This window comes from Lipotes vexillifer, unplaced genomic scaffold (genome assembly GCF_000442215.2).
Source record: "Lipotes vexillifer unplaced genomic scaffold, Lipotes_vexillifer_v1.1 scaffold1106, whole genome shotgun sequence".
In the NCBI taxonomy this organism is placed as follows: domain Eukaryota; kingdom Metazoa; phylum Chordata; class Mammalia; order Artiodactyla; family Lipotidae; genus Lipotes; species Lipotes vexillifer.
The window spans coordinates 1,384,605-1,401,628 of record NW_006776601.1 but is presented as its reverse complement, the minus strand read 5'-3'; the positions used below and the strand labels follow the sequence as shown (position 1 = coordinate 1,401,628).

The window sequence follows — 17,024 nt, the reverse complement described above, 5'->3', positions numbered from 1 at the left end:
ACAATGACACACCTCACCCATGCATGAAGGGGTTTTTGAGTGAAACTGTAATGTCTGATCAAACCACAGGCCAGGCTAAGAAGTCTGGGCTTATCATCGAGGTGTAGTAATCACTCATCTGACTTTCCCCTCTTGCTGTGCTTGAAGCAAAATGAATTAACACCAGCTAAGGAGATTCTGAGCAGCTTTTTCACCCTGCTGAGCCCTCATTTCATGTAAGCACTACCCTGTGGGTCTGACAACAAGCAGTGCATGCCTCCCAACCTCAGGTCAGAGTGACCAGAGCTGGGATGTGCTGCAGGGAGCTCTTGGCAGAAGGGGTGCTCAGAGTAAGGTGGAAATAGAAATAAAATAATATCCAAGGGTTGGTATAGATGTAGGATGTGCATCTCTTTGGAGGAATCACAGAGATTCCAGATGGTATCCTCATTGCTTTCTTATCCTTGTTTGACTCTCAGGTCTAAAATGCATCACTCTTCTGGGTGGTGGTAGTGTAGGGGAAAAGGGAATAGGTGGGGGGACAATATTATGATTTATCAAGACCTATCTCTACTGAGAGGATCAGGGAAGGCTTCCAAGAGGAGGTGACATTTGAGGTAGGACCTGAAGAATGAAAGGAGAAAGAAAGAAAAAGAGAGGGAAGGAGGGAGGGAAGGAAGAAGGAAGGAGGGAAGGAAGAAAGGAAGGAGGGAGGGAAGGAAGGAAGGAGGGAGGGAAGGAAGGAAGGAGGGAGGGAAGGAAAGAAGGAAGGTAGGAAGGGAAGGAAAGGAAGGAAAAGGCAAAAAGGCATTTTAAGCACAGAAAACAGGAGAGATCAAAATGCACAGAGATTTTGTTGAGGCAAGAGAGCTAAAGCCCAGAGTGCACTGGCAAAAGGGAGAGGGGCAAGAGATGATACTGGGAAATGAGCCCAGGGCCAGATGGCGAAGACCATGAGATACCATGCTTCAGAGCTCAGGCTTAATCCTAAACCACAGGGAGCCTGCAAAGGTTTTCTAATGCTGTGATAGAATGATCAGGTCTGAATTTTGGGAAAACAACTATAGCAGCAGTACAGAGGAGATTGGGCATGTGTAAATGCAAGTCAAAAAACGCTTTATGCTGTGAAAATGAACACTGCTTCATCTGTCATCAGAAATGATCTGAAACTGTTAAAGAAAAGGTAGCGAAGCTCAAATAAAGCTCTATCAGTGTCTCAGGAGCCTTCTTCTTGCTGCTTTGGGCATGATGCCTCATTTTCTTTCCCTTTTGATTTTATTAAGTGTTGCTGCTCTTCAGAAGGGTAGTTTTGGGCCCCTAGAGGTAAGCTGAACTGGCTCAGAGTAATCTTTCTGTCTCTGGTTTCTTGCTTCTGCTCTAATTACCCCTCCAGCTTGTGGGTTAAGTTAATCTATTATGCAAAGTGAACTTTCCCCCAGGATCTCAGAAGTAGCACTTTATCAAGAATGTGGGGCCTTGGGGGTCTGCACTGTAGGCTGGGGACCTATTTGTAGTCCCCTGATTGACTGAAAAATATGACTGAGTTCATAATCTAGAATTTCTTTGGTTTAAATTCAAGCACTGAACATTATGAGTAACTTTAGAAGAGGGCTGTCTGTTCCATCATGGCTAAAAAGAGCCGGGAGTGGAGGCACTGGAGTGGGAAGCCAGAGCAAGCAGACTCTTGGTATTTATGAGCAGGACAAAGAACTTTCCAAATCCGGAAATGTTCCTTCCTCACCACTCCATCACTAACATTAGCACTGGTTTTCTTTTGGGGATATATTTTCCAGGAAGAAACCAAGTTTTCAGCCATGTAGGAGAGTTCCTGTGAATACTCTGTAGAGAACTGAGCTGTATTGCAGGGTGAGTGCTGAGCGTTTAGCCTGGATCGCCCTCTAGCTATGTTATTTACTCCTTCACTGAAGCCTTGCAGCAGATGATTCAAATTCCTGTCAGCACAGTGACAAATGACTAAATCTCGGGCTTCCAAGGGTGACACTGGTAGTGTTAAATCTGTGAATGTCAGGGGTCTACTGTGGACCCCTCCCACCTACTGGTGTCCTCTCCCCGGGGCCCCTCCGCGGGCCAGACTTACTGCGTGGTCAAAGGCCACTGAGTTGATGACCATGAAGTTCTCCAAGTTGTACTTGTAGGGCGTATAATTCCCATGCCAGGCCACAACATTGAACGGGGAGACATCCTGATTAACGACAACAACAAAAAGGCAGGAAAGGGTGATTTTAGCATGTAATGCTTTTGCAGCTATGATTCCTCGGTTTGTACTTGGCATTATTGTCTCTTTTTTGATTTGATTCTGTTCTCATCATTTAATAATACCATCTTTGGGAAAAATATCACCCTGAATCATCTTGTGGTTGCTTCACATTCTCTCAAACTGTCCTCACTATGCCGCTAACCCTAGTCTTCCAGTTGATAAGCTGCAGCTGCTTCTGATCACATGTGCAGCACAAGCACAGCACATGCTCCAAGCAGTGCCTTTTCAACAATTTTAACACAATTGTGAGAATCTGTGGATGCCAGCAATTCTTTGACAATCTGGGCCACCGTCTGGGTTTCCCAGTGCTGAGGGTAGGCACTTGGCTGTGACTGCTCTCCAGCTAACTGCTGCCCAGAGGAGATTCTAGTATATTCAGTGCCTGGGTTGGTGAGTGCAGGAAGGCTAGAAGGTCTCTAAGAGTTCCAGCCTCAGGGACTTGAGATTTCAGAGCAATCCTAAGGTGATGCTTCTTGGGTCTGCCCTGGGGTAAGAGAGGATCAGTGTTCTGTTATAGGAAGGTAGTTAGGCTAGGGAGTCCAGGTGATACAGCCCATGTAGGTCAGCCTCCCAGGGCACAGATCATGGCAGAGATGGGAGAATGGATCAGCGGGGGCTCACACAGAGAATAACCGGCACAGAGTCCATTTGGAAAGTGGAAACCCATGGAGCTGCTGGCTACCTCTAGAATGGTGATCCTCTATCATATGTAGGTCAAATATAATACAGGGAATAGTCATTTAAAAATGAATGTGAATGGCACAATTTCGTTCCTTTTTATGGCTGAGTAGTATTCCATTGTATATATGTACCACATCTTCTTTATCACCATTTGCAGAGACGTGGATGGACCTAGAGACTATCATACAGAGTGAAGTAAGTCGGAAAGAGGAACAAAAAATCATATATTAACACATATATGTGGAATTTAGAACAATGGTACAGATGAACCTATTTGCAAAGGAGAAATAGAGACACAGAGGTAGAGAACAAACATATGGACACCAAGGGGTGGGGGGTGGGATGGACTGGGAGATTGGGATTGATGTATGTACACTACTATGTATGAAGTAGATGGCTGGTGAGTGCCTACTGTATAGCACAGGAAAAAAAAAATGAATGTGATTTCCACACTGCATCCCCAGAGGTCATTGTTTTTGCCAGGCTGGAGTAGTAGCTCAGCACCTGCATTTTAAACAAGCTTTCCTGAGAATTTCTGATGCAAGTGGTCTCTGAACCACATTTTAGGAAATCCTGATCCAGAGAATATGAGGGTGACTATGTGTCAATGAGTGTGACAATGAACCCTCAAGAGTTAATTTTAAACGCCAAACTAGTTGGTCTCTGCTGGTTAGCATACCTTCTAGATGCTGTCCAAAGAAAATAACATGCCTTAGCAAAATATAAGCAATAAGTTAAATGGGCAAAAATAAAGCAAATGAATAATGGTAAACAGAAGAGATCTTTGGATTATTTTTACTGTATGGTTACTTTATTCTACTATATTATATATCCAGTATATGAAGTAATAATGTATTATATTACAGATTATATATTGTTATTTTTATTATTATCTATGCCTTTGCTTATCTCCTGAGTTTAGCAGGCTGGTGCTATAAACGAAGTCAAATTAACTGAGTTCTGCTTGTTTTCTATCAATTGTTGCTTGTATTTGAAAATATGGTGACCATTATTGAATATAAGTCTTAGATGAACTGCTATTAACTCATTTCCCTTTTCAGAACAGATTGCCCTGCCTGTATATTATGCTTCCCCCACCATTTATAGAGACCTAGATATTGCGGGGGTTTTATTGCTTGATAAATAGAAAGAGCATGCCCTTTGGAGTCAGAAAGATATCAGTTTGAATGCTGATTCTGTCATTTACTGTGACATTTGGTAAGTTATCACCACCTGGCCTGTTTTCATGACTACAAGTAAGGCAAGTAGCACCTTATTTGTAGTATCTTAGTGATGTGGTAAAGATGAAATAATATATGTAAATACTTAATACTAGCCTTGGCAATCAGAAGGTGCTTAATAACTATTCATTCCTTCCCCTGCCTACAAACCCGCTTACTTTACCTGTTTGGCAGCAAACATCTTGCCCTGGTATTTATTAATCACAGTGTAACCACCTGGCACTTGGTGATCTTCGTACCAGGCAACAGGTATCAAGAAATCACGAGGATTGGCCAAGCCATTGGCTCCTAGAACATAATGACCCAAAAGTCTTTTAGACACTTCTGAAATCACATAGGAAAGATGCCCACTGTTGCACAAAGAGAAAGGGCTTTCTTCCACGTCAAAAGCTACTCCACAATTTGCTTTCATTGTTCAAAGGCTCATTGGAATCCCAGTCTGGTGCCTTTTAAGGAGGACCTAAGGAATTTGGTCAGAAAAAAATCATGAAAATATCATCATCATCATCACCAGCATTATGTCCTAAAGTTGCAGAGTGAATATGGTTTATAAACATTTTACATGCATTATCTCCTCACTACAGGGGAGGGAAGGGGAGGAGAGGGAGAGACTAGAAAAGAGGAAAGGGAAGATATGATAGAATACTAGATCTTTTTTTCCAAGAAAACTCTGATGACTCTAGAACTCATCTACAGTCCTTGAGAAAGGTTACATACTGTAGCCCCAGGCGTGCCTCTGCTCCTCAGACAGAACTCAGAATCAACCCAAGCCTGAAAAACTGCTCTGCAGCCTGACAATCTGTCTGCCACTGAGGGAGACAGTATTTGGGACTTGCCTGCTTACCTTTGCTTTGTGAGTGTTCCCTCCAGAGAGAAAAAAATAAATCAAAAGACCAAAAATGCAAAACGTAAGTGCAAAAACATAATTTAACTCCAAGAGGAGAGACCTGGGGAGTGTTTTATCATTTCCAGCTCCTGGGCTTTAAAAGAAAAAATGTCCCCAGCTGGTTAGTAAATTATATATATTTTCCAGAGGGTACGTGTTTCATGGAACCCCGAGGCTATGCTGGCTCTGGAGCAGCAGGAAGCCAGAGCAAAGTGGCAAGAGCGGGTGGAGAGCAGGATAACAGATGGCCCACCATGGCTCCACTGCCTCTCTGCTGCCTCTCACCTTCCTCTGACTATTTGGATCCCCCAGGGGAGTGACCAGAAGGCACATGCTGGCCTGTCCCTGGCTTGCTCTAAAAAAAAAATGTGTTGACAAGGAAAGGGAAGAGCTGGGGGCTGTGGCCACCACCTTCAGCAAACATGCCAAAGATGGAACCAAGGGCCAATTTTCCCAACCACTCCTTTCACTCCCAGGGACATTTTGCGAACAACCCCTCCTACCGCCTTCACTTCTCTCCTGCTCCCCTGTCTCCAGCTTGCCAGAAGAATTGGGGGTGGGGGACCTTGTTTCACTTTTGAAAGTTTTAATCTGCCTCGTGGAGGCTGTGGTTTCTAGCTCCTTCACAGTACTGAGGGAGGTACGCTTTTTGACTCTCAAGTGTGTAGATGTTTTGGAGGATGCTCAGTAGGAATGTGAGGTTCATAGACTGTATGTCTTTCAGTCCGTTTCCCCTTTCCATAGCCACATAGCCCCTACCATTGTTATGGCTTTTCCCATTTTATTGTCTACATACAAGCGACTCATTTAAGAACATGATCTTCCTTCTATTCACAAAACCCATTCCCACTTGTACACTTTTTCTTAAGCTCATCTCTTTCCTCTTTATTTTCCCTCAACTTTCCATCAAGGATTAGTCAAATCTTATCTTTTCTATGAAGCTGTTACTGGAGACTTGGCCTACAGTAACCCAGACTTCTACATCCTCTAGGGTATACTCTGTATAACCTGAAATCTATTACATATTGTTTTGCTCTCCAATGGTGTGTATACTATTCTAGAGAGAGATTTACCATGGGGTGGCTTGGATCGTTTTCTGTTATGCATGTATGCGATGGGAAGACGCTTGTTCTATCCTTAATGTGGTTCCTGTCATTACGCTTAGCGCAACATGGGAGCCAAGACAAGCTGATGGACTGGTGCACTGACCAGCTAATTAATGAAGCTGTCATCTCATCAGATGGGTCAGCTATGCCACCTGGAGCCCCTGAACTTAGAAGTCTGAAATAAGAAGTCTGTGATTGCTCAGGGAGCTCTAGTATGTTCTGAAATTCCCAACGACACTTGGTCTAGAGAAGCTATCTAGAGAGGAAAGTTGAAGTTTGAGTGAGATAAAGAGGGGAGATGGGTTTAACTTTCATGCAATTATCTGTGTCCTATATTTCAAGTCAGGCTTAGAAGCTTGCATTGAAGATTTACCAATCGGTCCCAGGTCAGGCAACTCAAAGTGGACACCGTAGACCTCCAGGATGTAGCCCCTGGTCTCCTCGAAGACATCTATGCTGAACAGCATTCCTCTCTGGAACAGAAGTAAACATTGGTGTGCTCTCCCAAATTATACCTGTAGTTATAAAGAAGCTGCCCAAGAGCCATATCCAGCCTCACTTGCACAAGTAATTCTGTAGCCTGTTGAACTATGTTGGAGAGGTGACCAGCTCAAAGAGGAGGTAGAAAGAAAAATTTAACTTCTAATCACATCTGTGACTCAAACCAATTCTAGTCTACTCTCTCACTGGGTCCATAGATAACAGTGCCCTGATTTAGCCAACTTTTAAAGAAATCCATCTTCACTGCTTTCCACCCACACCAGGGCCTTATCCAGAGTGTGTATAAATATTTAGAAAAGTGAATTGACAATGTTCTTTGCTTTGTGATTGTGTACTATTTTAAAACAAAGTAGGGGGCTTCCCTGGTGGCGCAGTGGTTAAGAATCTGCCTGCCAATGCAGGGGACATGGGTTCGAGCCCTGGTCTGGGAAGATCCCACAGGCTGCAGAGCAACTAAGCCTATGCGCCACAACTACTGAGCCTACGCTCTAGAGCCTGTGAGCCACAACTACTGAGCCTGCATGCCACAGCTACTGAAGCCCATGTGCCTAGAGCCTGTCCTCCACAACAAGAGAAGCCACTGCAACGAGAAGCCCACGCACTGCAATGAAGAGTAGCTCCCGCTCACCACAACTAGAGAAAGCCCACGTGCAGTAACGAAGACCCAACACAGCCAAACTAACAACTAACTAACTAAACTAACTAACTAACTAACTAAAATAAATTTGAAAAATAATAAAACAAAGTAGGCACACAAGTCTAGTTACCCTACTGCATAGGGAGCCTTCTGTATAACTCAAACTTCCTCCCCATTGCCCAGACATGACAGAGAAATTTTAGAGTTGGAAATAGCAGCAGTTGCAACATCAGATTGCTCCCAAATTAGGGAGAAGCAGGGAGAGGGGGACACATCACCAACCTGAATGACGCATATCTCATTGGGCTGAACAAGCATCTTGCCAAACTCGGTGTAAATGAGAAGTTTCCCTTTCTGGGGAACTAACAAAAAAGACAGGGTGGCAGTGAGTAGCTCTTTTCAGCCGAGAATGACTTCATGAAGAGTAAAAGGCTTAAGGGCTGTGTTTGCTTTTTCATTCCAAATGAAAAGTACTTTATTGAGTTTTATGGGGGAATATGACAGAATTGACAACTTATGTTAGCTATTTTACTATCTAGAAAAACATGAATGGAAAAATTGACTCTGCTTTTTTCTTCTTGTCTTTGGTTGCCAGGTAAGGAGCTTGTATTTGCACAATCCTGTGGCTTGACCAGAAAGAGCAGAAGAAATAGGATGGAAAAAGACCCATTTCTGATAGTTCCAGCAGAATGCTGGCATTTACATGTCTACTGTCTACATCAAAATGTTCACTCCAGAATATCGTACTAAAACCATCGAAAAAGAATGGGTAGACCAGAGAAATCCCTACTAGATTTTCCATCCTGATGGTCTCATGAAAATTTGTATTTATATTGCAGATATCAATAACAGATGGTCTTTTCTTGGGTGAGTGTGAAGGCAAATAGAGTTATCTTAACAAGTTAATCACATGTTGGTATTACTCTTCATTTCTTTTCAGCTGCCCAGATCTCCCAGATCAGAAAGGCCCAGAAGAAACGAGCAAAGACATGGAAACCAGGAAATAGAGTAGGGGCTTGGGGGTACACAAAGAATCTTTTTTCCAGACCTCCAATTGCCTTTACACCTCAGTCTGTAGACTGCACTAAATAAGACAGATTGAAAGGAAAGTCATATGTATACAATTAAAAAGTAGCTTATGACTAGGGATCAATTACCAATGAAAGGGTCTGAAATCTTCAAAACTTACCAATCAAGAAGTCTCCATCTGAACTGTAAAAGCATCTGAAACATAGAGAATAATTCCTATGATTTTGAGTTTTAACACTGTCCAGGCAAATTAATTCACTGCACAAATTATTGCTCAGTACCTGGTATGTGCCAGGCTTAGTGCTGGGTGTAAAACGATGAGCAAAATGACCCCATCTCTGCCCTCATAGAGACTTAGAGTCTAGTAGGAAGTCAGACAGCAATCCAACAACTACAGAACCATATCATCATAAACTGTAATGGCACTGTGAATGTCACATTCAGGGGACTGAAAGGATAATGAACCTGATCTAGTCTGAGGAGGCAGCCAAGGCTTCCCTGAAGGGGGAATGTCTGACCTGAGATCTGAAGAAATCATCTAGGCAAGGGCTTGGGAATGGGATGGGGGTGGGGTGGGGAGAACATTCCAGGCAGAAGGAACAGCACAGGCACCTGCTCTGAGGCAGGAAGGCACATGGCAGGTAGAAAGAACTGAATGAAGGCTAATGTAGCTCAGGTAGACAGACAGGAGGAGCCTGATATGAAGCTGGACCCTGAGGGACATCTCCAATGCCTTGTCATAGGGCTGTGATTTTGGCCCTGATTCATGGCTCAGAGAAGTTAAATGACTTGTCCTAGGTTGCTCAGCCAGGAAGAATGGATTGGGCTTTGGACACAGCAGTCTGGTTCCAAAGGTAGTGTGCAAAACTGCTATGATATTCCGCTTCCCAAAGAAAAGGCAAAAATGACTTTTGTGTAAGTGTTTCTGATTGAAAAAAAATCTAATATGTAAGTTCTTTTATTTAGGATCTTTAAGCTTACGCAAAGTTATTAGCTGAAGCCAAAGTCTGCCACCAACAGGTAGCCCTGATGGCTGCTCATATAGTATGACTTTGGACTCAAGAACAGCCCTGGGGAGCCTTAGAAGTTAAGGATATTCTGACTCAAACCTGGTTAAAGTCAAGGTTTGAGTCAGAATACTTAGACTACTCCTGCTTTCAGTGCTCCATTGTCCCTTTTGTATTTGCATTGTTATGTGATATTCTTATTTATGCCACAGAAGTCAGTCAAGATAGAAATGCTCATTTATTGTCATTATTTTAAAATGTATATCAAGATTGCTCTGGGGTAAAAAAAAAAAAAAGTAACAAAAACAACAAACCAGCCTTCACCCTCTTGCCAGTAGCTCTTGGGGAAGGGGGCTCTCGTGCCATAGCTCTGAGCCACTTACCTGTTCCCCATGGAGGTGTTGCAGAGAAAAATGTGGACAGCAAGCCCATTGTTAGACCTGATGTCTCCAGCTCCACACAAGGTGTGCAGGCCCTGGGAGAGACCCGCATGAGAGGGAAAGGTGAATGAGGAGGCCAGCCCTCCCGCTGGTCCCTAAGAGTCATGAGGCAAATTCTACTAGGGTCTTCCCTTTGGGACCAGGCTGCCTCTGGGGAACCTGGAATTTACTGACTTATGTTTTGTAGATGGTGACTCACCCTCATTGCCAGGCATGGCCCTAGATCTGGATCGTCTTAATGGCTCCATCAGAGTTGACCTTACAGAGCATCAATTCATTACTTGGCATTTTATCAGTTTGGTGCTTAAGATCAAGCTGAAGGAGAATTTCCTTTGGAGGTAAAATTAGGCATCTAGGAGGCTTGCGGAGGAAAGTTGCAGCATTAAGGACCAATTAATGCCCCTCAAATATACATTACCATGTGGGTAGCCCTCTGCTTATGAATAGGGTCAGCCCTAATCTTTCCAGAACAGGGTAGAGGAAAGTATTCTGACCAACTGTAATCCTCTCTGCTAATATCCCACAGTCCCAAAGACTTTAACACATGGGCCTTCCCGAAAGGAGGGAGCTCTGTTCCTCCAGATATCTATAATTCACCCAGAGTGAGGGATTTCTTTTTATATTTTAACTCAATTTGCAAGTTTGCGGCCTATTTAGATGAGCCCACACAGGGCTTGGAGCACTTAATATGATAAAGAATTCAACATGGAACAAACAATTTGGCCTAAGGCTGGGCACCTGGACTCTCCTTAAGTAAGCTATGAGCTGAGCTTGGTGTACAGAACCCTCCCCTGGCTCCTTTGAACCCCACCTCCTTGTAGCTCCCAGCCTCTCCCCTATATATGCTTTGTTCTGAGCACAGTTGTTCCAATACTCCCAGCACCTGTAACTACCAAGCAGAACTTCTAATCAGCATTGTGCTAACTAGAGTTGCCACCCTAAGTCGATGCTATTCTAGCCCAGGGATCCATTTTGGGGCGTTCATGAAATTGGATGGGGAAAAAAATTATATATGTATTTCACTAATCTCTGACTGAAATTTATCATTTCCTTCAATTAACGTGAATGTAAGCAACAAACCACAGCAGTTTTAGAAGTGCCTGTAACCTTGTACTGATAGAAACCATAGATGCTTTTATATCACATTATAGTTGTTACAGATATCCCAAAATATCGTTTATGCTCATACTTTTAATAACCATAGTTGTTAGATCTTTTCATAGATCTTGTGATTTAGTGCATTAAGAAGGTAGCATATATATTACTATAAACCAAACCAAATTTGCTATTTTAATATTTTATTTAATATTTTATATCACTGTATTTCAATATAATTGACTTCTTTGTAATTTTATGTAATTTATTTTATGCATTTAAAAACAAACACAGGCTTAAAAAATAAATAAATAAAATAAATAAATAAATAAAATAAAAACACAGGCTTCCAGACTTTCAAAGGAGTCCATGGAACAAAATGCTCAGAACCCGTGTTCTAGCCAGGAACAAAGAAACGTGAAGTAGGTAAATGCCCCATTTCCACTGGCTGTTTGGAGACGTTGTAAATAGCTCACAAGTGCCCTTTGGTGTCAGTGGCCATATAGTGCCTGTACGTAAGACATCCCTCTGCCAGCCCCAAAAGCAGAGGCAGGTGGTGCTATGTCTGCTGCCTGCCTCCAAGGCTGCTTCTGCTTGGCATCCAGCCTGCAAATGGCTGGATCACTCACCGCAGAAGAGAGTGGTGGGCAGGTGTGGATAGTATTGACTTACTTACACTCACGAAGTCCACTTTCTTCTGAGAGGCTTTTGGAATCTCAAATGGTTTCCATCTCAGCTGGAAAAGAAATACACATACAGAAAAATTATTTCACAAGGGGAAACCATAGACTTTCTCAATAAATAGCATGAAAAAGGACAGCTGCTCACTCTGTTAGGCTCTACTTGTGATTTTGTTATTTTCAATTTAATAATTATCCATCATTTCCTTAAAGGGGCTCAGTTGGGTTCTGTGTGTGTATGCAGGTTGTATGTTTGTGTTGTGTGTGAATGTTTAACCTGTATGTATATATATTGTCTTCATTCCTTAGCATTTTAAATTACAAAAATAAAAAATCATTGCTTCCTATTTCAGAAGCTATTTCTTTTAACATTTTGCTCCGGCACATCAGTGAGTTTTGACTGATGCTGCTTTTTATGCTATTTATAATCAGCTCCCTTTCCTGGTGTGTCAGCCTCTCTGTGTGGGCTCCTGACACTGCAGGGGAAGGCTCTACTTCTTACTTCCAGCCCTTGGAGTTTTGAATTATTTCTTTAAGAGAAAGAAAAAGCACCCAGCTGAGATTGGATTTGGTAAATGCAGTACCAGGTTCAGTTTCTTCACCAAACCCCGTGTTTGTCCTCAGGCTGCCTGCCAGTTCAGTTTAAATCACAACAAGCTTTAATTTAATAATGAAATGATCTAAGCAGGTAGGAAATAAAATCACCAGGTCTGAGCCCTACTAGAAGTGTCAGCCCAGCACTTATTAATCAACTTGGCCGCAGGCCTGACCCAGGCAGTCTGGCAGCTGATAAACCCAGCAGCCTCAGGACATCTCATGGAGTGACCTGCCCCCCGAGGGCTGGCTCCACTGGTTGCAGTGCCTGGTCGAGGCAGGCCCTCCAGTGGGTCATGGGGCTCAGCTCATTCTGTAGTCCAGAGAGGCAGCTGGGTGGGAAAGGAAGCAGCACATGGAAAAGGCAGCGCTGGGATGATCCTGCTTCTCTGATGTACACAGTCAGGCAGCAGCCTTTATTTCTTAAAAGCAAAGCAGGATTATCACATTCTGGGACTACTTTAAAAGAATGTAAGATGTTGACTTGAAAAACATTGTTGAAATCATGCTTCAGAAAGAAGGAAAAGGTTTAGGACTAATTCCACTGGGGATGATATTTCCTGGGGGAGTGAGGGGAACCTGAGACCAAGGATCTAGGAAAGGGTTTCTCAACTCTGGCACTATTGACGTTTTGTGTCAGACAATTCTTTGTTGCAGGGGCTGTCCTGTGCATTGCAGGATGTTTAGCAGCATCCCTGACCTCTACTCACTGGATGCTGATAGCACTCCCCCAAGTTATAACAGACAAAAACGTCTCCAGACATTGTCAGATGTCACCTGGGGGACAAATATTCCCTGGTCGAGCACCATTGACCTAGGAGGATATTTCCCTGACATCAGCCAGGGCCACAGCTAAGCACTGCTGGCTTTTTTTTTTTTTTTACCATGAACCATTACCTGCTGCTTCCCTGTTTAGTAGCAGCACAGAGTTTGTACACCCAGGAAGATTGTCTGGAAGATAATACTACTTAGAATCTTGGTTCTAAGAGGAGTCGTCATTCTAGATTTCCCAATGGAAGGGATTTAAGTATCCGATCAATGGTTACCTGGGCAATCTTTTAGATCTATCCAGAGATTCTAAACGCTGGCAAGCCATGAGAATCACCCAGAGAGTCTTTGAGACCCCAAAACAAATTAAATCAGAATCTTAATTCTGATTGAGAAGGTAGGGCCCAGGCATCAGTATTTTATAAAAGCTCTGTCTTATAAAAAATCTTTAATGTGCAGCTATGGTTTAAGAATCAGCACACCCAAACCAGAGAGCCTGTGATTTTTGTATTGCTGTTCATGTTCATGTTCATGTTCAGAAAAGTCCACTTAGTCAACCAACCAATCAGTTAATCAACTAAATTGTTGTATCTAGGGCCAGTTACCAAAGAGCAAGGATGTTTAAATAATACAAGTCTAAGGATTTCCAAACCTAAGGGAAAAAGAAGAGCAAGAAAAGAGAGAGAAGAAAGAAAAAAAGAAATAAACAAAAGGGAGCAAGTAAGCGAGAGAGAATCCCAGTAATAGGAAAGCACTACCTGGTTTGCTGCACTGACACTGAAACTAAGCAGGACCATGCAGGGCCCTCCCAGGTTTCCCCTGTTTCTTGTTTGTAGGAAAAAAAAAAAGGCTTTAATTTGCTAGGCCTTCTCTGAGTTCCAAAGAGCAGGCCCAAGCATTTAATAGGAAGAGAGAGTCACAGGACTCCTGGTTCCTCCTCAAGGGATATACATATCTGTATCTGATGCATATCTTTGAGTTGTCCTGCAGAAATTAAGACCGCTACCCAGTGGAAGATGGTGACTATATACTGACAACAAGCACTTAGACCCCAGACTGGTTGGAACCAGAAGGCTGAGATTCCAGAGACATCACTGTGTTACCTCACCACCAACCAATCAGAAGAATGTCACACACCCTGCAGTCCCCACCCCAAATTTTGCCTTTAAAAACTCTTCCCCAGAAATCATCATGGAGTTTGGCCCTTTTGAGCATGAGCCACCTTTTCTCCTTGTTTGGCCCTTGTAATAAATCTTTCTCTGCTCCAAACTCTGACATCTCATTTTGTTTAGCCTCACTGTGCATCAGGTACATGAACTTGGGTTTGACAGCAAGACAGCACCTTTCTAGATCTTCCTGAAATTAAAAATACCTGTTGTGGGTAGAAATAAAGTCCTGGCCCCTAGAGAAGAGATTGGTACATTTTGAGTAGGAAAGACTGAACCAGAGAGGCCAATGGGTTGGTTTGGTTAGGTTTTTGCTGGTCAGTTTTTCAAAGTCTTCTGTAGCACATCAGTCATGAGGAGAGAGAGCCTGGAGTGGAAGGTGGAAGGGCACCTACATGATGATGTAGGTAACATGCCTTCAATAGGGCCCACATCCTGGATGAGGTGGTGGTCTTGAAGAACCTTCTCTAATGCAAAAGGTGATGCCCTTCAGATGATGGAGATGTTATAGGGAAAGGAGTAATTTATCTGCTGAGTCTGATGGCAGAGGATTGTGCAGGACCTATACTCAGCATATCATGAACAATAATAAAGACCCCAAGGTGGTTCTGATAAACCCAGTAACCACAAGAAGAAGCCAGCTTTGAGTCTTCAGGTAAGAGATTTGGGTCAAGAGTTTTGGTGCAATATCATGTTGAATGTAGGGAGGGAAATTTGAGGAGAGGATAAACAGGAAGAGGCTATGGAGTGGACAGTGGAAACATCTCCTGCTAAAGCCAGATGTTCAGACTAACTGCATGCTATGGAGCAGTAACCCTCTGATCCAAGGCTAGCCCAAGGGGACTGTGCACTGGGCTGAGCCAGGAGACCTGGGTTCTGCTGCTGCCTCTGTTCCTATTTACTTTGTGACTTCTGGCAAGTCACTGGATGCTTATTAACTGATTTAGTTCTATAACTTTTTAACAGTTAATTTTGTTTATATTATATATTATTGCTAAAGAAACCCACACACAGAATTCAATTATTAACATTTCAAAAACAATGAAATCAGTTGAAGTACCCAATACAATGTCTTGACTATAGTGGATATCAATATATTTGTATTGAATGATTGAATGAATGAACAAATATAAGACACTGAGAACATTGCTAATATCTCAAAGAACAAGACTAAAGCAAATTTGTGAGACTTTTGGAAGTCAAAATGACATTCAGGCAATAGCTAGTAAATTGACAAATGTTTCTAAAAGTCCTGAGATTGTTTCTAAAATATGTCAGTTCTTTATACATGTGAAAACCCCTCAGTTCTTCCATATCCTTTCTGATTTTCTGTCCAGTTGTTCTACCAACTGTTGAGAGAGAGGTGTTGATGTTTCCAACTATAATTGTGGATTAACTCTGTTTCTCCTTTCAGTTCTATCATTGCTTCACATATTTTGCAGCTGTGGTCTGCAAATTCTATTGGAAAATAAACTCTTACTTACTAGAAGTGAGATGGTCAACAATAATTTGGAAAGCATCTTCAACAGAGACTAAAGTTAGAATTAAAAATTCTTTAAGGTTACCAAAGGAGTAGGAGAATCAGTGGCAATATTTAATGATCAGGATTTGAAATTCATGCTCAGGGATGTAAATGAAACCAAAGAATTGGACTCAGTATTTCCAAAGTCAGAAGATTGCGAGGTGTAGTGGATGATCTGAGTATCACCTTCAACACTACATAAGATTCCCTCCAAAGCTGCCTTGGACTCAACTAGATTGGATGAGTTGGATACTCTCAACAACATTGGTGGGCTAGAGGTAGACATATCATTAGAAATTGATAACATCTATCCCAGATTTTGGAAGTAACTTGTAGATGCTTTTGTGATCATAATATGCAAACAGTTGTTAGCAGCAGCTATGGCTAGGAGAGGTCCAGGGTAATGCACTACAGTGAGTTTCAGCCCAGACTAGGAAAGATGGGACAGGGGGATAAAATAAAACAGTGGCTCATTAAATTCTTCAGCAAATCTAGAATTTGAGGAAAAAGGCAACATAATTTATGTGGAGAGAAATCAGGCTTTGAGCGACTCTTTGGCGGTATTAGAGGTAATAGGTAAGAGCACAGGGAAGGAAGATTCAAATCACTGTACTTTGTTTAGACTTTTAAAAGTCTTTCATGAGAAGACAAAAAAAGATGAGCCAGCATAGCATTTAGATGACATTTTTTCATGGATAGAAACCTGGATTCCTATTTGACTTTGCCCTTGAAGGTAAAGCTAAGGGCTTTATATCCATTATTCAGCACCCAGAGCATGAAACATAGTAGTCACTCAATAAATATTTGTTGGATGACATTTAATTCTCACAACAACCCTCTAAGGCTCCCATAATTATTATCTCTATTTTAGAGTGACAAGACTAATGGTTTAGAGCAGTTAAGTTTTCTTTACTAAGAACTGATACCAACAATTTCTCAGCATCCCTTAGCAACCTAAACCCTGAGCCCTTTAATCTCAGCCTGTCTTGATCTGCTTTCCAAACCATTCATGATCTCCATGGCTCCCAGGCTTTGCCTCCTTTTAATGGTCTTGTACTTGGTCTTCTAATCTGGGCCCTTATCTACTGCTCCTCAGGTGCTGAGTTGCCTTGGTCCAGTCTGACTCCTGGGACCCAAATCCTGCAAAGTCAGCATTCTTGTCCAATCCCAGTCTGACTCCTGGGACCCAAGTCCTTCAAAGTCAGCATTCTTGTCCAATCCCTATATATTAACTCATTCAAATGATTTATTGTACCACTCCTTGTGCCAGGTTTTGTGCTAGGTACCAGAGGTGAACATGACAGTATCTGCCCTCAGGGAACAAGAAGACCCTGCAAGTATGGGCAATTCATGATTGAAAAACAAGGAAATGGATAACTGGAAGTGACTTTGGAAGAGAAATATAAGCAGGAAT

General features: G+C 42.5%; 1 protein-coding gene across 1 annotated transcript in view; it reads right to left on the bottom strand.

Moving 5' to 3' along the window:
• The window catches only part of HGD (homogentisate 1,2-dioxygenase), a 46,438-nt gene that overhangs the window by 8,822 nt on the left and 20,592 nt on the right, over positions 1 to 17,024 (bottom strand). The window contains exons 5-11 of the mRNA XM_007450510.1: positions 11,557 to 11,616; positions 9,729 to 9,820; positions 8,499 to 8,533; positions 7,592 to 7,671; positions 6,545 to 6,644; positions 4,343 to 4,467; positions 2,078 to 2,182 (exon numbers count right to left, since the gene is read on the bottom strand). Coding sequence (XP_007450572.1) covers positions 2,078 to 2,182; positions 4,343 to 4,467; positions 6,545 to 6,644; positions 7,592 to 7,671; positions 8,499 to 8,533; positions 9,729 to 9,820; positions 11,557 to 11,616 — 597 coding nt within the window. The remainder of the gene's footprint in view (positions 1 to 2,077; positions 2,183 to 4,342; positions 4,468 to 6,544; positions 6,645 to 7,591; positions 7,672 to 8,498; positions 8,534 to 9,728; positions 9,821 to 11,556; positions 11,617 to 17,024) is intronic.